Here is a 24333-nt window from a genome sequence, read left to right as displayed (position 1 = left end):
TTGTTAACAGTCATTATTTTTCTATATAAATCGTGTGTTGTTACAATAAAAAAAATGTCAGTTAAATATATGATATAGGACAGCGGTCCCCAACCCCCGGGCCTCGGACCGGTACCGGTCCGTGAGTCGTTTGGTACCGGGCCGCGAGAGTTGAGGCTCAGGTGTGAAATGTATGGTTTTCAGGGGTTTTATCAGTTTTCAGCGTTATTTTGTTATCGTTTTTATCGTTAACTCGGTTTTCCTGGGTCTTTTCACGTGTGTTATGAATAAATCTTTTTTTCGGTACCGGTAGTAGTTTTATTTTGTTGTATTTATCCGCGACACCTTAAAGGCCGGTCCGTGAAAATAATGTCGAGCATAAACCGGTCCGTGGCGCAAAAAAGGTTGTGGACCGCTGATATAGGAGACACACACAGTGATATTTGAGAAGTGAAATGAAGTTTGATGCATAAATTTGGGCACCACAATAAAATAAATTAAATCAATATTTAGTAGATCCTCCTTTTGCAGAAATTACAGCCTCTAAACGCTTCCTGTAGGTTCCAATGAGAGTCTGGATTGTGGTTGAAGGTATTTTGGACATCTCTAGTTCATTCAGGTTTGATGGGTTTTGAGCACGGACAGCTCTCTTTAACTAACACCACAGGTTTTGAATAATATTCAGGTCTGGGGACTGAGATGGCCGTTCCAGAACGTTGTACTTGTTCCTCTGCATGAATGCCTCAGTGGATTTTGTGCAGTGTTTTGGGTCGTTGTCTTGTTGAAAGATCCAGCTCCGGTGCAGCTTCAGCTTTGTCACTGATTCCTGGACATTGGTCTCCAGAATCTGCTGATACTGAGTGGAATCCATGTGTCCCTCAACTTTGACAAGATTCCCAGTCCCTGCACTGGCCACACAACCCCACAGCATGATGGAACCACCACCATATTTCACTGTAGGTAGCAGGTGTTTCTCTTGCACACAGCATCTCCTTGTGTAAAGTGCGCCAAATGGTTGAACGCTGCACAGTGACTCCATCTGCTGCAAGATGATGTTGTAGGTCTTCGGTGCTGGTCTGTGGGTTGGCTCTGACTGTTCTCACCATTCGTCGCTTCTGTCTATCCGAGATTTTTCTTGGTCTGCCACTTCGAGTCTTAACTTGAACTGAGCCTGTGGTCTATTTTCTCAATATGTTGAAACAGACAGCTTAATTTTCTGAGACAGCTTTCTGTATTCTTCTCCTAAACCATGATGGTGATCAATCTTTGTCTTCAGGTCATTTGAGAGTTGTTTTGAGACCCCCATGTTGCTACTCTTCAGAGAAAATTAAAACAGGAGGGAAACTTACAGTTGACCCCCTTAAATACTCTTTCTCATTATTGGATTCACCTGTGTATGTAGGTCAGGGGTCACTGAGCTTACCAAGCCAATTTGAGTTCCAATAATTAGTTCTAAAGGTTTTGGAATCAATAAAATGACAACAGTGCCCAAATTTGCCTGATTTTGTTTAAACAATTATTGCACACTTTCTGTAAATCCAATAAACTTCATTACACTTCTCAAATATCACCGTGTGTGTCTCCTATATGATATATTTAACTGACATTTTTTATTGTAACAACCAATCATTTATACAGGAAAATAATGACTATTAACAAGGTTGCCCAAACTTTTGCACCCCACGGTATCTTGGGGTCTTGTTCACGAGTGATGAGAGAAGGGAGCTGGAGATTGACAGACGGATTGGTGCTGTGGCTGCAGTGATGTGGACGCTGTACTAGTCTGTCATGGTGAAGAGAGAGCTGAGTGTAAAAACAAAGCTCTCTCTTTAATTTACCGGTCGATCTACGTCCCTACCCTCACCTATGGTCACGAACTGTGGGAAGTGACTGAAAAGAACGAGATCACGGATACAAGAAATGAGCTTCCTCCGAAGGGTGGCTGGCCTCTCCCTTAGAGATAGGGTGAGAGGTTCAGCAATCCGTGAGGGGCTCAGAGTAGAGCCGCTGTTGCTCCACATCAAAAGGAGCCAGTTGAGGTGCTTTGGGCATCTGACAAGGATGCCTCCTGGGCGCCTCTTGGGTGAAGTGTTCCGGGCATGTCCCACCGGGAGGAGGCCCGGGGGCAGACCCAGGACATGCTGGAGAGATTATATCTCTTGGCTGGCCTTAGTATTCTCCCAAACAAGCTGGAGGAGGTGGCTGGGGAGAAGGAGGTCTGGGCTTTTTTGCTTAGTGCTGCTGCCCCCTGCGAAACGACCCTGGGTAAGGGCCATCCATCCATCGGAAGATGATGGATGGATAGATGGAACTCTGTTGGAGTAGCGTTCAGGTAGCTGGTGTGCTCTGCTTGGCAGCCTATTGGCCTGAGTGCCAGGTCTGCCCAGCATCCTCTCCCGCCACCTGATCTAACTCACACAGGTGGTGATCGGTTGACAATGTAATTATGTTTTAAAATTAAAAAATTGACATGACATTTTCATAAATGTTGGAAATTCTACAATTCTGTTAATAATTTAAAAATGTTGTTATCACAAAATATTTGAATTTTATTTCTGATTGTACTTATGTTTTCCTCTTATAGAGCTGCTGACGTAGGTGTGACACCAAGATGGATGATGCAGACAAGATCGTGAATAAAATCTTCTCATGGATGGATCTACAAAAGGACAGTATAGACAAGTTGAACGAGCTAGCCACTGAGTTGGAGGAACAGCAGAAGACTATTAATGTCACTAAAGTTGTCGGGAGCTCAGTGTCTGTGGGTGGTGCAGCTGCCATGACAGTAGCAGGTGTAGTAAGTGTTTTAACAGGACTGTCGATACCTTTGTTAGCTGGAACAGGAGCAGTGGCATCAGGTCTCGGTTTGGCTGCTGGTGTGGGTTCTGATGTTGTTGGTGCTGTCTTATCAAGTAGGACTATGGAAGAGGCCCAAACTATTTCAAAAAGCCTTGATGATCTTACAGCAGAAATCACAGCACTCATGGAGTCCCTCTTAACAAAAGCAACAGGCAAGCAACGGGGTAAAAATGTTTCTCCAGAAGAATACGTGAAGGAGGCAATCTTGAGAGCAATGGCCAAACGCAAGGGTTTGATATTAAAGGAGAAGGACAGTTTAATCAAGCTGTTATCTCAGCTGCCTCTTGAGAAGATCTTTAAGAACGACGCAGAATCAGACCTCCTCAAAAAGTCAACAACGGAGGTGCCACTGCTTTCAGACTTTGTTACAGGGTTGGTCTCAGAAAAACTCATGAAATATAGGGTCAACAAAGCCAATTCCCTGGGTTTAAAGGCATCGACTACAGCAGTTGGAAAAGTGAGTATCAGACAGCCATTACAATGGGCGGGGTTAAGAAATACTCTAGACCAGAGTATGTTTGTGTTTCCAGAACCACTAATCAGAGCACTAAACAACATACTCAGATGTGAACTAACATTTCAATATAAAATAATCTCAGTGCAGTAAATCCTGGAGCTCTTATTCTTAAATGCTCACTTTCAGATTGGCAGAGGGGCAGTAGGGCTTCTGTTTTCAGTTCCTGAGCTCATCGAAAACTGTAAAAATCTGAACAGCCATGAGACAGAAGCCAGTCGGTACCTGAGAGAGAAGGCTGGAGCAATACAAGAAGCTTACGAAGCCATGAAATCAGAGCTGGATGAAATTGAGTGAGTAAAATGAGAAAAATTAATTTTTTCATAGAGGGTGAAGGGCTGTTCTGGAAATATTGTTAGAGGCAAATCAAGGTGCAAGATGCGATCTGAACGGCCCAGCACCGTAAATACACTGAAATAAAAACCATGCTAGTGCATCAGTAAATGTCAAATGAATTATTTTTTTTCATACAGCACTATATCACAACAACAGTCACCTCAAGGCCGTTTTTATATACCCCTACCCTCACTGAGCTGTGAGATGACATGAAAAAATTATGTTTCAACTCAAGAAGCTAACATGCAGCTATATTTCTCTTAAAAATTTAGAACCCAGTAAAATTGTTCTTGTACAGCTGTTTATTAATGGTAATTTTAGAAAACAACAAGATAACATTTAAATAAAACCTGCTACAAATTGATGTTAAGTGCACATAGTTATTAATTTTGGTGCTAGTTAAGCGGTATACAGGACACAATGTCTTAAACATTTTATTCATACTTAGGGACTTTCAATTCAATTACATTTTATTTATACAGCGCCAAATCACAACAACAGTCACCTCAAGGCACTTTTTGAAAGGTAGACCCTACAATAATTTATAAAGTTTAAAAATCAGTGACAGCACTTTCAGAAAGACATCTATACATTTTGAGAGAAGCCAATTGAGTCTAATAACAGATAAAATGCTGTGTTGAGGCTGTCATTTTTACCATCTACATGGATTTTAAAATCACCCACAATAATGATTTTATAAGCAACATGAGCTCTGTGTGAACAAGAGTACACTCTGGAAAGTAGACTTTGATGGTGTGACTATACAGTTACTATACAGCATGGCAGCACTTCATAATGCAGCTTACCTGTTAAAATGTAATTTCCCAGTATTTACCATGTTTTCTTGTGACTTTAGGGTGTAATTATTTTTGTATTTGAAAATACTGACTGCTTCCAAATGGTGCTTAAAATATAAGCACGGTAGAAAAAGAGAGTAACAACTGTCAGTTTTACAGGAAAGTAGAAACATATTAATATCTCAATTTAATCTTTTCAAAGTTTTGAGTAGGGATGGGAATTGATAAAAACGTAGTGATTCTGAATACATTATCAATATCACTTAACAATTTGATCCCTTGTTGATTCTCATTGGGTTCACACTAAGCAGCATATCGAAGACATTACATTCATGCAAATTGCATGCTGAGTGGTCAAATGTGTGTGCATGTTGGACATAATTCTCCATGTAGGACAGTGATCGTTGTTGTTACTCAAAAAAAAGTAATTACACATAGTATTACACATATTACACAGAACACTTTAAAAAAAAAGTATTGCTGTACGTTACTTAATTACTCCCAGGAGAAGGTAATTTATTATAATACTCATTACGTTACTTTCTGGTTTTTCCGTAAAATGACCTGAAACACATTGTTGCATAGCTACCATTTATTAATATAAATCTATTGCATTTTCATCTTTTTGTGCAATATAAAATATAGTATGTCTATATCCACGCTGTAGACTGTGACACTATTTTTCTTCACCTGTGCGTGAACTGAAATCAGCTCATTGTAGCTCAAGTGCAACTGGAACTGATAAGGAAAATCTACAGGCATGCTGACAAACAATTCCAAGGAACTGAACAACTGGAAATCATTTCTCGATTCTCATCTATAGTTCTATCTTTGGGGTATTTAAGGGAAATCTTTCACTTTTAACATTTTAGATGCACAGGATTATTAAGGGTGTGGTCTTATTATGCTGTATCCTAACTTCCCCTTTATTTGCTACTACTTGATACTATTTGTTGCTCACTTCTTTCTTTTTCTTTATCGTGAGCCCTACCTTTACTCGCAGTCACTGACAACATATTTATCTAGTTTTGTTCTGATTCTGGGATATACATTCTGATATGTATATCAATTTCCTCCAAAGGACAGGATCACAGAGATAAAGTATTAACAGTTAATGTCAAACATTGCCTCACAGTGAATTTCATCCCTTTATGTTTTTCTTTCAGGGCAACGTGTGCGAGGTTAGCTGACACGAAGTGGAAGAAGTACAGAAAGAGAAGCTGTTTGTGTTCATGTGCTTCTTCATCACCATGATATAACCAAGGAGGGATCACTGAATCATTTCTCATGTATGAAAATATGAATGAAAATATGAATAATATTAAGCATCTGTGAGCAAGTGTTCTATAGCCAGTGTGGGGACCAATATATAAGCTGTGTCCCAAAACGTCGGCTGCATCCTCCGGAGGCCGCATTTGAAGGCCGATTACGTCACAGCCAGGCGACGAAGGCTGTCGCAATTCGTCGACTCCTTCAAATGCGGCTGACAAATGCGTCCTTCATTTCCCCAAATTTGAAGGATGGGTCGGGTGTGTCCTTCGTGGCCCACCATATCCCAGAATTCATAGCGCGGCCCAGCCAAATTTCAGCTGCCAACAATGGCGGCCGCTACTGAGTTTTAAAATTACTCTTATTAATCTTTCTGGGCCACAAAATAAACTTTTAACATATTTTAAGGCGAGAAAGTAGTTGTGTAAATTACAAATATCTGCTTGGTTTATCAAGACATCGCATATTTGCAAAAGTGTGCCGACGTTTTCGGAGACGTCTGTTACCCACCCGCTCGATAGCAGGCCGGGGGGTTCAATGGTCACTCCAGCCGGTGAGAGCAGGCTTCATCGTTTTCAGAGCCCCGCTCTTTCGCTACGTTAAACATGATATAAGTCACTCGGATAACTTAAAAATGTAATTGTTTGCCTTTTTTCGGTGTTTTATTTGTTCCGGAGTAAATCGGTTTGGCTGAGATCAAAGTTATTAGATTAAATAAAACTTTATTAATCCATCGGGTGTGTTCCTCTGGGATTTTTACACAGCTGAATAAACGTCAAACAGAAAACTGATTAAACAGAAGTGTGAGACGGTCGAGAATTTACACGTGTCCTGTTATATTTTAGATAGCAAGGAGCAGACGGCCGAGTTTATTAAACTCCACCAACACAGCGGTGACGCAAATCTGAAGGCTAGGCCTTCTCAGTCTTTGAAGGACCCAGCCCACGTAGACCACGAAGGCCGGGTCCTCCGAAGGATGCAGCCGACGTTTTGGGACACAGGGAAATATTAAACATCTGTCTTTCTTTCATTTTGACCCCAATATGAATTAAATCTTTAAAGAAAGTGCTGTGAATGATGAGTTGCCAAGTTAGTTAGAAATATATTGTTGTATAAGCTCAAGTTATTCACATCCAGATATTTACATATCAATACCTATGATCCATGACTTGCTCCTACATAATGTTTAATGTGTAATCAAAATAGATATCTAATTTTCTTAGCTGATGGCACAATTAGACATTATCAGTATATTTAAATGGACTGATTCTTATACAGTGCTTCTCTACTCGCTCTCTCCCTACTCTTAAGTGCTTACTAATAGACATTCATACAGGTAGCCAGCCAGAATGAAGCTTAAACCTTTAGCTAGCACAATGTGTCACATAGTATCATGATGCAGTATACATTACTCTAAAGTTGTAAATGTTGCCGACAAATTATGCTTATTTTCACAAAATAATGCTGGCATGGGGAACTTTTTTAGTGTAATGATTTTTGCAGATACAGCAACAACTTATAATTGTTTAAGTAACAACTTAAATATATGTACAGGGAGTGCAGAATTATTAGGCAAATGAGTATTTTGTCCACATCATCCTCTTCATGCATGTTGTCTTACTCCAAGCTGTATAGGCTCGAAAGCCTACTACCAATTAAGCATATTAGGTGATGTGCATCTCTGTAATGAGAAGGGGTGTGGTCTAATGACATCAACACCGTATATCAGGTGTGCATAATTATTAGGCAACGTCCTTTCCTTTGGCAAAATGGGTCAAAAGAAGGACTTGACAGGCTCAGAAAAGTCAAAAATAGTGAGATATCTTGCAGAGGGATGCAGCAACCTCAAAATTTTGGATCGATATTTTCCACTCAAATTATGACCTCATGTGATGCATTTTTACTTTTGTAATTATATTTCAAGTATTTAGAAATAACAGGAAAATTCAATAAAATTTCATAGGAAAAAAAAATCTGTTTTACAGTGTATCCAGAACCTGATCAAACAGGATACCACAATCTCAATATCAATATAATACTATAATACTATAATAATAATATAATAATCAATATATATACTTATATCATATATATAATATATCATATATAATACAATGAAGGCTTCCCTTCATTGGCTTCCTGTTAAATCCAGAATTGAATTCAAAATCCTGCTCCTCACATACAAGGTCTTAAATAATCAGGCCCCATCTTATCTTAATGACCTTGTAGTACCATATCACCCTATTAGAGCACTTCGCTCTCACACTGCAGAACTACTTGTTGTTCCTAGAGTATTTAAAAGTAGAATGGGAGGGAGAGCCTTCAGTTTTCAGGCCCCTCTTCTGTGGAACCAGCTTCCAGTTTGGATTCGGGAGACAGAAACTATCTCTACTTTCAAGATTAGGCTTAAAACTTTCCTTTTTACTAAAGCATATAGTTAGGGCTGGACCAGGTGACCCTGAATCCTCCCTTAGTTATGCTGCAATAGACGTAGACTGCCGGGGATTCCCATGATGCATTGAGTTTTTCCTTTCCAGTCACCTTTCTCACTCACTATGTGTTAATAGACCTCTCTGCATTGAATCATATCTGTTATTAATCTCTGTCTCTCTTCCACAGCATGTCTTTATCCTGTTTTCCTTCTTTCACCCCAACCGGTCACAGCAGATGGCCCCGCCCCTCCCTGAGCCTGGTTCTGCCGGAGGTTTCTTCCTGTTAAAAGGGAGTTTTTCCTTCCCACTGTCGCCAAAGTGCTTGCTCATAGGGGGTCATATGATTGTTGGGTTTTTCTCTGTATCTATGAAGTGCCTTGAGACGACTTTTGTTGTGATTTGGCGCTATATAAATAAAATTGAATTGAATTGATTTGATTTGAAAGATTGGATATTCCACCTGCTGTGAATATTTTAATGCAGTACAGTTGTTATTATCATCGGTTGTCACCTGCTGCTTATGACAGTTAAAATAAATAACATTCATATAAGAAATAAAATTGTCTCGTGTAAACTGTATGTGGTGTTAAATAGGCCTATACTACTGTACTTTAATGTCGGTCATAAGGGTGGTACTTCAAGAGCCATATATTTTATGAGGTGGCACTCATTGTGAAAAGTTTGAGAACCACTGCCATAGATGAAGTAAGCTGCTCTTACACAAACAAACATGAAACACATTAGATGCTCAGTTTCACTCACATGTAGTGATGTATGATATTAATCTAAGTGGACATGTATAAGGAGTATGGGTTGAGACTAGCATTACAAAACAGCAAAAGAGGGAGACTCTGTTACCTTAACTCTGTTTTTGAGTTGGTGGTGGTCAGAGGGCCTGGTGGCGCCAGTGTCCGGCAGCCTCGCCTCTGTCAGTGCGCCCCAGGGCAGCTGTGGCTACAATGTAGCTTGCCATCACCAGTATGTGAATGTGTGTGTGAATGGGTGGATGACTGAATGTAGTGTAAAGCACTTTGGGGTACAAATACAGGCCATTTATCATTTACCGTTTAAAGAAGAGACTGATTATAATAAATTTAGCTAATAGATTGTGTTGATGTCTTGAAGATTTCAGAGTCATTTAGCCTCAACTCTGGAACATCTCTGAGAAAGGATTGTGGGAAACACTGAAGAGACATGACCGAGGAAGCTGGTTCTGTTTTGTATCCAGAGTGCAGGAAGTGCTGCAATCTGCTGCACAGCTTCCAACCACAAAACCATCATGGCGACTCAGTATTTCTCTGCTGTCTGACAGGGACAGGCCTAAACGGTGATTTAGAGTCAAATGCATTTAATTTTCTGTTCTTATTCACACAATGAATTTTTGCAGTTATGTTTTACTAACTACTAACAGAGGAGGTTGCTGATTTGTAGCCTGAGCTGAAAATCTTGTTCACTCACCTGGACAATCAGACCCAAAAACATGACTTTAAGAGAATTTATCTCTGGAGAGAAGACTGTCTGCAGTCTGAACCAAACAGAGAAGTTTTTTGCGAACAGCTCTGAGAACATGGGAGGGAAGGAGGGCGTGAGTAAATCTTGTGATTTAAAGCACTTCTGCTAAGCAAGAGAAGAGAAAGAGAAAGCAACTGAGATATCACAACTTCTGCACATCTTCCAGATTCATGAAATGGAAATATAAATACTTGATTATGTAAATACTGGAATACAGCTTTGCTGTTGTGCAGAACAAAAGTCATGAAGTCCAAACTAAACTTTCTTGATGTGACTGGTTATTGTTGTTATGACCACGAATAAAAAAAAAAATCCCACATTGAAAGTTTATTTATATACAAGCAAGCACCTGCAAACTCCCTTCATAAATCTATGGCGGAACCAGGCCCAGGGAGGAGAAGCAATCTTGCACGAATCATTGAGGTGGTGAAAAGAAACAAACACAAACAGTGGAAGAGAAAACAGAGACTATCTAGCATAGTTGAGATATGTAAACATCTGCAGAATGAAAAAGTGAAAATGGTGAGTGTAAAATAAATGCTCAGTGCATATAGGGGAAGTCAGCAGCAGCTTGGTGGATGGGCCTAAAAGCTAAAGCTGAAGGTGAATAGAATTAATGATAAATAAAATGATCAGTAGCTAAAACTCTAGTGTGAATCGTAACCTTGACCTTGTCCTGTAGGCCTAGCTGTTGCCTCGAACAGCCTTCACAGAACACAATAACATTATCTTCATTAGCACATAGACGACTCAGGATCTGATGGTGAACAATAATTTTTGATGTGGATGTGAAGGAAGGTAACAACATGTTACCTTCCTTCACATCCATAGAATTAGTTTTGGGTTAAACTGAAGTGTCAGCCCTGCAGATCAAAGTATCGGATTATTTCCTGTCACAGAGTGAGAGACATGGTACATCCTGGACCTTCACAGGGCTGACACAGAGAGACAAACAACTACACCAGGCAACAACTAGAACAACTCCAGGCCTCGGCAGCCTGAATCCAATTATTAGTTCATTAGCAGGCCTCTGAAGAACTACAAGACATGTTGAGGAGGTCATTTATCCATTTAAATTAGCTGTGTTGAATCAAGGACACATCTAAAACCTTGGGGCCTGGAGATCCCCTGGGCTTGCTTATCGTGTTTACATTTTACATCTTTGGATTATAAGAGGAAACCCACACACGCACGCATTTTGCTGTTCTGCATGCACATTTTTCCACAAACTTCAATTACATCACAGCCTCCAAAGTTTCAGGTGACAAAAAAGGCGTCAAACATGTAACAAGCATCTTATACCTACTAAAGTGGCCACAAAGTAGAAACTATAAAATTCTGTTTATATTTTTGAACTTGTGTCAGTCTGAGTGAGTCCAGTTTATCACCAGCTGCTGTTTTTCCTACTTTTTTCCTCAGTAACATTGTTTATCTTTCAAAACAAACTTTTCTTTTTTAATCTTCTTTTGAATCTTACAAACTTTGCAGAAAAGGAAAGAAAAATGTTTCAGTTTGACCTCTAGGTGGCAGTGTTGTCTTAGTGTTACCATAGCCACCTACAGAGGACTGCAGTAACAGTGTCAATATGTTGGAGCCGTAAAATAAATATGTGTGTGACTGAAAACTGACCTTGATCAGCCGCCAGCGATCCAGTCAAAGTGTGGGACACAAACACTATTAAAATATGTTTCATTTGGATTTCAGACTTAAGTTTTCCCAAATGTTAAAAATAGAAGAAATAAAAGACATATTACCTGAAATATATACAATTTTTGACATTGTCAGAAACACCTGTCAGTTTGCACATAACATTTTAGTCACACTGACAATAATTTAACCCTCTTATATGGTCACTTTGTGTTTTCTTTGCTAAATACTTCAATCCTCTACACATGCAGGCATAAACATCCATTAAAGAACCAGACCTACATGAAATATAGGCTAAGATATATCTGTAAGACAAATGGGAGATAATCATCATCAAGTGGTATTTGATATGTTCCTGTGAGTTGGTAATCTATCTATCCATCCATCCATCCATACATAACAAAGCACACACACATAATCTGGGCTTTCACTCCCTCACGTTGGACCTGTTACTGTAATCAGAGACAACATGAAGCTGTGATCGAAGAGTGTAGCTGCTACAGCTCTGCCACCACAGTCTGAAGCAGGAATAAGGTTTGACAGAGAGCTTCCTCTGTGACAGGATAATATGTTGCAGACAGCAGCGTGTGGACACACTGAGAGGCCCACTCCTGTTTTTCTCTGTTACTGACTCACAGGAACATCCCAAATGTCTCAATCCACCCGAAAGCATGAGTCACGATCAGTCACTGAGAACCACGTGACGATGATCTTTCCATCCATCTGACAAACATGTCTCAGAATATGTTTTCAAAGCTGAATCCAGGTCTCCTTGACTTCTGTCACCACACACAGACATGGCATGTATAGTTTCAACACTCCCTCAAACCCCCATCTTCTTTTATTTGAGCCACACTGGTTCATCTAAAGCTGATCTCAATAGCTACAAAACAAATTTGACCCAGAAGAGACTTTGTGTGCTTTTGATCGGTAGGCCCACGAAACTCCGTCACAGGAAGCTGATTTCAGCTCTCTGACAAACAACGTCTTGATCCCTGATCCGATGAATCTCTCGCAGTAGATAATGCAGGGTTCTGGAGCTGATGTGGGTGAGAGGACTCGCCCAGCCTGACTGCCTTGTTGCACAGGAGTCTTTGCTGTTTGGCCTGATATGAAGAAACCTGAGTAGCCCTGCAGGCCAATTCTGAGTCACACCTGTTATGGCAGCTCCCCTCTCGATCGTGACGATGATGATGATGAACACCTCTGGGCATCCAAGTTTATACTTTACCCCATTCACATCCCATTCTCTTGCTCTCCCTCTAATATCAAGTCAACCAATTAGGTTTTGACATAAGATTCACTGATCTTCAGCCCCACCTTATTATCCTCTCCATCTCTGACCTTTCACCCACTTTTAACTAAGACAAAGGTCATTTCATTTCATGCCTTTATTCAGTTCATTAGCATTTCATTCACTTTAGCAGAATCCCTTTAAAACCAAATTTTCCCTTTTAAAACTACTCAGACTTCAGCAGTTTATTTGATCATGTCAACAAAGAGACTCTAAAAGTAAGAAGAAACAGCACGATAAGTGACACTTTTCACATTTACTTTTTATTCTTTCAATTCAGCTTTCCAAAAAGTATTAATGCCTGAACATTCACACAATGTAATCAAATAAAGTTTCACTTTACATTTCAGACTGCAATAACCTGTTCACAAACACGTTCTTTATTTGCTTTTTACACACACAAGAAACTGTAAAACCCAGAGTGCAAAAACAGAGAGGTTCAGGAAAATCTGTGTCCACAGTCAGCGAAGAAGTGTAAAAACTGTTGAAAGGGGAGAAAAGAGGAAAAACTTTATTAAAAAAAAACCCCGGAAAAGATCGTTAAAACACGTAAGAAAAAAAAAAGAAAAAAAGTTGGAAAAAGTCTAAAATCCCTGTTCACAAAAGGTGAAGAAGCGTAAAAACTGTTCAAAAGGTGAAAGTGGAAAAACTGTGTTTAAAAAAAACAGCAAAAAAGTGTGAAATGCTTCTCCAAAAATAGAAAAAAGGTTAGAGAAGTGTAAAAACTGTGTAAAAAAACAGACAAAAAACAACAGTAAAAACAAAAAAGCGTAAAGCGATTGCCCAAAAAGAGACAAAATATTGGAAAATGTCCAAAACGAAATCAAAGGTTGAGAAAACTGTAAGAACCGTATCCAGAAAAGTTGAAAAAGTGAAAAAAATAGGTTGAGAACCACCCCCCCAACCCCCAAAAAAGACCGAAATCGGTGTGGCAAAACGGGAAGAAAGCTGCCAAAGTCGTGTCTCTGTCTCTGGTGTGGATACAATTTTTAATTAGGGCCTCTAAGCTAAGACTGAAAACCAAAAATGACACTAACTACAGTGAAATGAGCAAAAGTCAAAGTGGAACCCATCTGAAAAGAATTGTGTTTAAGGGTTCAGCAGGACTAGAGAACAATACCAGAACAAGTCTGCTGAACCCCTTAAACACAGCCTCTCAGTGGGTAAAGAGTTTTCAACTTACCGTCAGAGGCTGAAGAAAAACTTGGGCACATAAGAGCCGATATGTCCACACCGAAGCTGTTTTCAAGTTTTCACGCAGAGGCTGCTGAAGTGTTTTCAGCTTCGTGTGAGGCAAAACAGACAAGCCGCTATTCCCGAAGCTGAGCGTTCCCGAGAAATTTCAGTTTATTAATGTTGCATGTGTGAGCAGCATGTATGAGACACCTCTTTGCTCTCCGCTCGAATGGCTACACTCCGAATTACGTCACTGTTCGGGGGCGTGCTCTGCGCATGCGTCCTGGCTTGCACTGCTGAAGGCGAGCTCAGCGGTTCTTCACACACACGTGACAAAAAAGTCCCAGCTGAGTCTGGAAACAACGTCACTCTGACATGTCGAGCTCCAAACAACAAGTTCATAGTTGTGAACTGGAGCAGAGCTGATCTGGGAGAAGAATATGTGCTCTTGTACCGGGACGAGCACTTTGATACCACCAAGCAGCATCCATCTTTTAAGAAGCGGGTGGCTCTGCAGGACAGACACATGAAGGATGGAGACGTGTCTTTGATTCTGGAGAATGTGACGACTGCGGATGCTGGAACGTACGAGTGTCGCGTCTTCATGGAAGAAACACGCTCGTGGGAATCTATCTGCACCTCACACCTGTTTCTGCAAGAAGATCAACCAGGAGGACTGAGAGGGGACGGAGTCAGAAGAGGACGTGCTGGACTGATAGCGAGCGCGTCACTTTGTGTTGTGCTTGTTGTTGTTGTTGCTTTTCTGATCTACAGAAAACATGGACAGAGTCAGGATTCAGAGCGTCCTCCTGCTGAACTGCAGACTGTCTGAAATGTCTCAGAGCGTTTTGCAGATGAACTTTGAGTCTCCTGCTGCTGAGCAGAGACAGACAGCATTCAGCAACACTCCACACAGACCACTGATTTCACTCTGACACTACAGGAAGGACTTCATCATCCTGTGGGCTGACGAGTACATTTACTGTAAATATTTTTTCCCCTATTGTCTATGAGACTGACCAATAGGAGCAGAAAGTACTCAGCTGAGCCAAACTTTAAGCAGCTGTTACTGAACCCAGCCTCAGTGAGAATGAACTGTTCTGTCCAACACAAGCTTCATGTTGGAAACATCAGCAGGTCTCTTCTCTGACTCAGTCCAGCCGATTATTTGTCTTTGCAGGCTGATAATCCCGATGTTTCTACACTAATGTGTAAAACATCAGTTTCTTGGTTTCAGATTATTATTTATTTGTACCACTTTGTTATTTTCCATTTTAAAGGATTCAATAACTGTCAGATAACCCAGGAAGTTACATGAACGTGTCAGTGTGCAGCAGTTATTAGTTTTATTGTGTTCGCTGTTGTGAGTTGTAAAGATTTAAAGCAGAATATATTGTTGTAAATGATTATTTGTGGATTATCAAATTTTCCTTCAAGATAAAGTCAAATGTAACTAAAGTATTAGACAAACTGCAGCAACTCCTTTAGGAATACTTTCACATCCTGATGTAAAAGTTGTGTTTTTAAATCAAATATGAATGGCTGAGACACTTATGATGCACATTTGCTGATGAATGCAGCTTGAAGCTTTGATGAGACTGTTTCATTACTTGTTTAGGATTTTATTCATGTTTTTCATTCAAAATGTCAAAGAATAAAGAGAATAAATGTGACAATCATCACTTGATTGGTCTGCTTCTGCTTCATGTGTTATTTTTTTGTTGGTCTTTGTTAACACCCTTCATGCTTGGGGTCGATTCTGTAGGAGTGAATTTGAAAATTGTTTTCTGATTTTCCAGAAAAACTACATTTAAACCAAGTGCTCCTTGAGATATCTTTGTCTAATAATTACGTTTATCTGATGTTCCGAACAATGTAAATGTAAAAAAAAAATTTTTGTTAACAGAACTCTGGAAATGGGGGAATACTTTTCAAAACCACTGTACTCCACCGACTGTAGTGGATCGTCACACAGGCACAGGTACCCACTAATCATGACTCATGCTTTCAGGTGGATTGAGATATTTGGGATGTTCCTGGGGGTTGGTAATATATATTAAAAAGGAAAACCCACCCAGTCTCTCACGTTGGACCTGTTACTGTAATCAGAGACAGCATGAAGCTGTGATCGAAGAGTGTAGCTGCTACAGCTCTGCCACCACAGTCTGAAGCAGGAATAAGGTTTGACAGAGAGCTTCCTCTGTGACAGGATAATATGTTGCAGACAGCAGCGTGTGGACACACTGAGAGGCCCACTCCTGTTTTTCTCTGTTACTGACTCACAGGAACATCCCAAATGTCTCAATCCACCCGAAAGCATGAGTCACGATCAGTCACTGAGAACCATGTGACGATGATCTTTCCATCCATCTGACAAACACGTCTCAGAATATGTTTTCAAAGCTGAATCCAGGTCTCCTTGACTTCTGTCACCACACACAGACATGGCATGTATAGTTTCAACACTCCCTCAAACCCCCATCTTCTTTTATTTGAGCCACACTGGTTCATCTAAAGCTGATCTCAATAGCTACAAAACAAATTTGACCCAGAAGAGACTTTGTGTGCTTTTGATCGGTAGGCCCACGAAACTCCGTCACAGGAAGCTGATTTCAGCTCTCTGACAAACAACGTCTTGATCCCTGATCCGATGAATCTCTCGCAGTAGATAATGCAGGGTTCTGGAGCTGATGTGGGTGAGAGGACTCGCCCAGCCTGACTGCCTTGTTGCACAGGAGTCTTTGCTGCTTGGCCTGATACGAAGAAACCTGAGTAGCCCTGCAGGCCAATTCTGAGTCACACCTGTTATGGCAGCTCCCCTCTCGATCGTGACGATGATGATGATGAACACCTCTGGGCATCCAAGTTTATACTTTACCCCATTCACATCCCATTCTCTTGCTCTCCCTCTAATATCAAGTCAACCAATTAGGTTTTGACATAAGATTCACTGATCTTCAGCCCCACCTTATTATCCTCTCCATCTCTGACCTTTCACCCACTTTTAACTAAGACAAAGGTCATTTCATGCCTTTATTCAGTTCATTAGCATTTCATTCACTTTAGCAGAATCCCTTTAAAACCAAATTTTCCCTTTTAAAACTACTCAGACTTCAGCAGTTTATTTGATCATGTCAACAAAGAGACTCTAAAAGTAAGAAGAAACAGCACGATAAGTGACACTTTTCACATTTACTTTTTATTCTTTCAATTCAGCTTTCCAAAAAGTATTAATGCCTGAACATTCACACAATGTAATCAAATAAAGTTTCACTTTACATTTCAGACTGCAATAACCTGTTCACAAACACGTTCTTTATTTGCTTTTTACACACACAAGAAACTGTAAAACCCAGAGTGCAAAAACAGAGAGGTTCAGGAAAATCTGTGTCCACAATCAGCGAAGAAGTGTAAAAACTGTTGAAAGGGGAGAAAAGAGGAAAAACTTTATTTAAAAAAAAACCCCGGAAAAGATCGTTAAAACACGTAAGAAAAAAAAAAGAAAAAAAGTTGGAAAAAGTCTAAAATCCCTGTTCACAAAAGGTGAAGAAGCGTAAAAACTGTTCAAAAGGTGAAAGTGGAAAAACTGCGTTTAAAAAAAACAGCAAAAAAGTGTGAAATGCTTCTCCAAAAATAGAAAAAAGGTTAGAGAAGTGTAAAAACTGTGTAAAAAAACAGACAAAAAACAACAGTAAAAACAAAAAAGCGTAAAGCGATTGCCCAAAAAGAGACAAAATATTGGAAAATGTCCAAAACGAAATCAAAGGTTGAGAAAACTGTAAGAACCGTATCCAGAAAAGTTGAAAAAGTGAAAAAAATAGGTTGAGAACCACCCCCCCAACCCCCAAAAAAGACCGAAATCGGTGTGGCAAAACGGGAAGAAAGCTGCCAAAGTCGTGTCTCTGTCTCTGGTGTGGATACAATTTTTAATTAGGGCCTCTAAGCTAAGACTGAAAACCAAAAATGACACTAACTACAGTGAAATGAGCAAAAGTCAAAGTGGAACCCATCTGAAAAGAATTGTGTTTAAGGGTTCAGCAGGACTAGAGAACAATACCAGAACAAGTCTGCTGAAGCCCTTAAACACAGCCTCTCAGTGGGTAAAGAGTTTTCAACTTACCGTCAGAGGCTGAAGAAAAACTTGGGCACATAAGAGCCGATATGTCCACACCGAAGCTGTTTTCAAGTTTTCACGCAGAGGCTGCTGAAGTGTTTTCAGCTTCGTGTGAGGCAAAACAGACAAGCCGCTATTCCCGAAGCTGAGCGTTCCCGAGAAATTTCAGTTTATTAATGTTGCATGTGTGAGCAGCATGTATGAGACACCTCTTTGCTCTCCGCTCGAATGGCTACACTCCGAATTACGTCACTGTTCGGGGGCGTGCTCTGCGCATGCGTCCTGGCTTGCACTGCTGAAGGCGAGCTCAGCGGTTCTTCACACACACGTGACAAAAAAGTCCCAGCTGAGTCTGGAAACAACGTCACTCTGACATGTCGAGCTCCAAACAACAAGTTCATAGTTGTGAACTGGAGCAGAGCTGATCTGGGAGAAGAATATGTGCTCTTGTACCGGGACGAGCACTTTGATACCACCAAGCAGCATCCATCTTTTAAGAAGCGGGTGGCTCTGCAGGACAGACACATGAAGGATGGAGACGTGTCTTTGATTCTGGAGAATGTGACGACTGCGGATGCTGGAACGTACGAGTGTCGCGTCTTCATGGAAGAAACACGCTCGTGGGAATCTATCTGCACCTCACACCTGTTTCTGCAAGAAGATCAACCAGGAGGACTGAGAGGGGACGGAGTCAGAAGAGGACGTGCTGGACTGATAGCGAGCGCGTCACTTTGTGTTGTGCTTGTTGTTGTTGCTTTTCTGATCTACAGAAAACATGGACAGAGTCAGGATTCAGAGCGTCCTCCTGCTGAACTGCAGACTGTCTGAAATGTCTCAGAGCGTTTTGCAGATGAACTTTGAGTCTCCTGCTGCTGAGCAGAGACAGACAGCATTCAGCAACACTCCACACAGACCACTGATTTCACTCTGACACTACAGGAAGGACTTCATCATCCTGTGGGCTGACGAGTACATTTACTGTAAATATTTTTTCCCCTATTGTCTATGAGACTGACCAATAGGAGCAGAAAGTACTCAGCTGAGCCAAACTTTAAGCAGCTGTTACTGAACCCAGCCTCAGTGAGAATGAACTGTTCTGTCCAACACAAGCTTCATGTTGGAAACATCAGCAGGTCTCTTCTCTGACTCGGTCCAGCCGATTATTTGTCTTTGCAGGCTGATAATCCCGATGTTTCTACACTAATGTGTAAAACATCAGTTTCTTGGTTTCAGATTATTATTTATTTGTACCACTTTGTTATTTTCCATTTTAAAGGATTCAATAACTGTCAGATAACCCAGGAAGTTACATGAACGTGTCAGTGTGCAGCAGTTATTAGTTTTATTGTGTTCGCTGTTGTGAGTTGTAAAGATTTAAAGCAGAATATATTGTTGTAAATGATTATTTGTGGATTATCAAATTTTCCTTCAAGATAAAGTCAAATGTAACTAAAGTATTAGACAAACTGCAGCAACTCCTTTAGGAATACTTTCACATCCTGATGTAAAAGTTGTGTTTTTAAATCAAATATGAATGGCTGAGACACTTATGATGCACATTTGCTGATGAATGCAGCTTGAAGCTTTGATGAGACTGTTTCATTACTTGTTTAGGATTTTATTCATGTTTTTCATTCAAAATGTCAAAGAATAAAGAGAATAAATGTGACAATCATCACTTGATTGGTCTGCTTCTGCTTCATGTGTTATTTTTTTGTTGTCTTTGTTAACACCCTTCATGCTTGGGGTCGATTCTGTAGGAGTGAATTTGAAAATTGTTTTCTGATTTTCCAGAAAAACTACATTTAAACCAAGTGCTCCTTGAGATATCTTTGTCTAATAATTACGTTTATCTGATGTTCCGAACAATGTAAATGTAAAAAAAAAAATTTTTTTTAAAAGAACTCTGGAAATGGGGGAATACTTTTCAAAACCACTGTACTCCACCGACTGTAGTGGATCGTCACACAGGCACAGGTACCCACTAATCATGACTCATGCTTTCAGGTGGATTGAGATATTTGGGATGTTCCTGGGGGTTGGTAATATATATTAAAAAGGAAAACCCACCCAGTCTCTCACGTTGGACCTGTTACTGTAATCAGAGACAGCATGAAGCTGTGATCGAAGAGTGTAGCTGCTACAGCTCTGCCACCACAGTCTGAAGCAGGAATAAGGTTTGACAGAGAGCTTCCTCTGTGACAGGATAATATGTTGCAGACAGCAGCGTGTGGACACACTGAGAGGCCCACTCCTGTTTTTCTCTGTTACTGACTCACAGGAACATCCCAAATGTCTCAATCCACCCGAAAGCATGAGTCACGATCAGTCACTGAGAACCATGTGACGATGATCTTTCCATCCATCTGACAAACACGTCTCAGAATATGTTTTCAAAGCTGAATCCAGGTCTCCTTGACTTCTGTCACCACACACAGACATGGCATGTATAGTTTCAACACTCCCTCAAACCCCCATCTTCTTTTATTTGAGCCACACTGGTTCATCTAAAGCTGATCTCAATAGCTACAAAACAAATTTGACCCAGAAGAGACTTTGTGTGCTTTTGATCGGTAGGCCCACGAAACTCCGTCACAGGAAGCTGATTTCAGCTCTCTGACAAACAACGTCTTGATCCCTGATCCGATGAATCTCTCGCAGTAGATAATGCAGGGTTCTGGAGCTGATGTGGGTGAGAGGACTCGCCCAGCCTGACTGCCTTGTTGCACAGGAGTCTTTGCTGCTTGGCCTGATACGAAGAAACCTGAGTAGCCCTGCAGGCCAATTCTGAGTCACACCTGTTATGGCAGCTCCCCTCTCGATCGTGACGATGATGATGATGAACACCTCTGGGCATCCAAGTTTATACTTTACCCCATTCACATCCCATTCTCTTGCTCTCCCTCTAATATCAAGTCAACCAATTAGGTTTTGACATAAGATTCACTGATCTTCAGCCCCACCTTATTATCCTCTCCATCTCTGACCTTTCACCCACTTTTAACTAAGACAAAGGTCATTTCATTTCATGCCTTTATTCAGTTCATTAGCATTTCATTCACTTTAGCAGAATCCCTTTAAAACCAAATTTTCCCTTTTAAAACTACTCAGACTTCAGCAGTTTATTTGATCATGTCAACAAAGAGACTCTAAAAGTAAGAAGAAACAGCACGATAAGTGACACTTTTCACATTTACTTTTTATTCTTTCAATTCAGCTTTCCAAAAAGTATTAATGCCTGAACATTCACACAACGTAATCAAATAAAGTTTCACTTTACATTTCAGACTGCAATAACCTGTTCACAAACACGTTCTTTATTTGCTTTTTACACACACAAGAAACTGTAAAACCCAGAGTGCAAAAACAGAGAGGTTCAGGAAAATCTGTGTCCACAATCAGCGAAGAAGTGTAAAAACTGTTGAAAGGGGAGAAAAGAGGAAAAACTTTATTTTAAAAAAAACCCCGGAAAAGATCGTTAAAACACGTAAGAAAAAAAAAAGAAAAAAAGTTGGAAAAAGTCTAAAATCCCTGTTCACAAAAGGTGAAGAAGCGTAAAAACTGTTCAAAAGGTGAAAGTGGAAAAACTGCGTTTAAAAAAAACAGCAAAAAAGTGTGAAATGCTTCTCCAAAAATAGAAAAAAGGTTAGAGAAGTGTAAAAACTGTGTAAAAAAACAGACAAAAAACAACAGTAAAAACAAAAAAGCGTAAAGCGATTGCCCAAAAAGAGACAAAATATTGGAAAATGTCCAAAACGAAATCAAAGGTTGAGAAAACTGTAAGAACCGTATCCAGAAAAGTTGAAAAAGTGAAAAAAATAGGTTGAGAACCACCCCCCCAACCCCCAAAAAAGACCGAAATCGGTGTGGCAAAACGGGAAGAAAGCTGCCAAAGTCGTGTCTCTGTCTCTGGTGTGGATACAATTTTTAATTAGGGCCTCTAAGCTAAGACTGAAAACCAAAAATGACACTAACTACAGTGAAATGAGCAAAAGTCAAAGTGGAACCCATCTGAAAAGAATTGTGTTTAAGGGTTCAGCAGGACTAGAGAACAATACCAGAACAAGTCTGCTGAACCCCTTAAACACAGCCTCTCAGTGGGTAAAGAGTTTTCAACTTACCGTCAGAGGCTGAAGAAAAACTTGGGCACATAAGAGCCGAGATGTCCACACCGAAGCTGTTTTCAAGTTTTCACGCAGAGGCTGCTGAAGTGTTTTCAGCTTCGTGTGAGGCAAAACAGACAAGCCGCTATTCCCGAAGCTGAGCGTTCCCGAGAAATTTCAGTTTATTAATGTTGCATGTGTGAGCAGCATGTATGAGACACCTCTTTGCTCTCCGCTCGAATGGCTACACTCCGAATTACGTCACTGTTCGGGGGCGTGCTCTGCGCATGCGTCCTGGCTTGCACTGCTGAAGGCGAGCTCAGCGGTTCTTCACACACACGTGACAAAAAAGTCCCAGCTGAGTCTGGAAACAACGTCACTCTGACATGTCGAGCTCCAAACAACAAGTTCATAGTTGTGAACTGGAGCAGAGCTGATCTGGGAGAAGAATATGTGCTCTTGTACCGGGACGAGCACTTTGATACCACCAAGCAGCATCCATCTTTTAAGAAGCGGGTGGCTCTGCAGGACAGACACATGAAGGATGGAGACGTGTCTTTGATTCTGGAGAATGTGACGACTGCGGATGCTGGAACGTACGAGTGTCGCGTCTTCATGGAAGAAACACGCTCGTGGGAATCTATCTGCACCTCACACCTGTTTCTGCAAGAAGATCAACCAGGAGGACTGAGAGGGGACGGAGTCAGAAGAGGACGTGCTGGACTGATAGCGAGCGCGTCACTTTGTGTTGTGCTTGTTGTTGTTGTTGCTTTTCTGATCTACAGAAAACATGGACAGAGTCAGGATTCAGAGCGTCCTCCTGCTGAACTGCAGACTGTCTGAAATGTCTCAGAGCGTTTTGCAGATGAACTTTGAGTCTCCTGCTGCTGAGCAGAGACAGACAGCATTCAGCAACACTCCACACAGACCACTGATTTCACTCTGACACTACAGGAAGGACTTCATCATCCTGCGGGCTGACGAGTACATTTACTGTAAATATTTTTTCCCCTATTGTCTATGAGACTGACCAATAGGAGCAGAAAGTACTCAGCTGAGCCAAACTTTAAGCAGCTGTTACTGAACCCAGCCTCAGTGAGAATGAACTGTTCTGTCCAACACAAGCTTCATGTTGGAAACATCAGCAGGTCTCTTCTCTGACTCAGTCCAGCCGATTATTTGTCTTTGCAGGCTGATAATCCCGATGTTTCTACACTAATGTGTAAAACATCAGTTTCTTGGTTTCAGATTATTATTTATTTGTACCACTTTGTTATTTTCCATTTTAAAGGATTCAATAACTGTCAGATAACCCAGGAAGTTACATGAACGTGTCAGTGTGCAGCAGTTATTAGTTTTATTGTGTTCGCTGTTGTGAGTTGTAAAGATTTAAAGCAGAATATATTGTTGTAAATGATTATTTGTGGATTATCAAATTTTCCTTCAAGATAAAGTCAAATGTAACTAAAGTATTAGACAAACTGCAGCAACTCCTTTAGGAATACTTTCACATCCTGATGTAAAAGTTGTGTTTTTAAATCAAATATGAATGGCTGAGACACTTATGATGCACATTTGCTGATGAATGCAGCTTGAAGCTTTGATGAGACTGTTTCATTACTTGTTTAGGATTTTATTCATGTTTTTCATTCAAAATGTCAAAGAATAAAGAGAATAAATGTGACAATCATCACTTGATTGGTCTGCTTCTGCTTCATGTGTTATTTTTTTGTTGTCTTTGTTAACACCCTTCATGCTTGGGGTCGATTCTGTAGGAGTGAATTTGAAAATTGTTTTCTGATTTTCCAGAAAAACTACATTTAAACCAAGTGCTCCTTGAGATATCTTTGTCTAATAATTACGTTTATCTGATGTTCCGAACAATGTAAATGTAAAAAAAAAAATTTTTTTTAAAAGAACTCTGGAAATGGGGGAATACTTTTCAAAACCACTGTACTCCACCGACTGTAGTGGATCGTCACACAGGCACAGGTACCCACTAATCATGACTCATGCTTTCAGGTGGATTGAGATATTTGGGATGTTCCTGGGGGTTGGTAATATATATTAAAAAGGAAAACCCACCCAGTCTGTCACGTTGGACCTGTTACTGTAATCAGAGACAGCATGAAGCTGTGATCGAAGAGTGTAGCTGCTACAGCTCTGCCACCACAGTCTGAAGCAGGAATAAGGTTTGACAGAGAGCTTCCTCTGTGACAGGATAATATGTTGCAGACAGCAGCGTGTGGACACACTGAGAGGCCCACTCCTGTTTTTCTCTGTTACTGACTCACAGGAACA

General features: G+C 40.5%; 1 protein-coding gene and 3 pseudogenes across 1 annotated transcript; all 4 read left to right on the top strand.

Annotated features, from left to right (window-relative positions):
• The first annotated feature begins 2572 nt into the window (after positions 1-2572).
• On the top strand, positions 2573-5815 carry LOC146389942 (uncharacterized). Its single transcript, XM_084913986.1, has 3 exons — positions 2573-3295; positions 3482-3645; positions 5652-5815. Exons 1-3 carry the CDS (start codon positions 2591-2593, stop codon positions 5737-5739), a joined length of 957 nt encoding a protein of 318 aa, XP_084770112.1. The 5' UTR covers positions 2573-2590; the 3' UTR covers positions 5740-5815.
• Positions 5816-14044: 8229 nt separating this feature from the next.
• On the top strand, positions 14045-15494 carry LOC146389941 (uncharacterized; annotated as a pseudogene).
• A 2663-nt stretch (positions 15495-18157) lies between these two features.
• LOC146389940 (uncharacterized) lies at positions 18158-19604 on the top strand (annotated as a pseudogene).
• A 2668-nt stretch (positions 19605-22272) lies between these two features.
• Positions 22273-23722, top strand: LOC146389939 (uncharacterized; annotated as a pseudogene).
• The last annotated feature ends 611 nt before the right edge of the window (positions 23723-24333 follow it).

This window comes from Perissodus microlepis, chromosome 3 (assembly GCF_051167445.1).
Source record: "Perissodus microlepis isolate ML-2025 ecotype Zambia chromosome 3, ASM5116744v1, whole genome shotgun sequence".
In the NCBI taxonomy this organism is placed as follows: Eukaryota; Metazoa; Chordata; class Actinopteri; order Cichliformes; family Cichlidae; genus Perissodus; species Perissodus microlepis.
The sequence above is the reverse complement of the archived record's forward strand: the minus strand, read 5'-3'. Positions and strand labels throughout refer to the sequence as shown.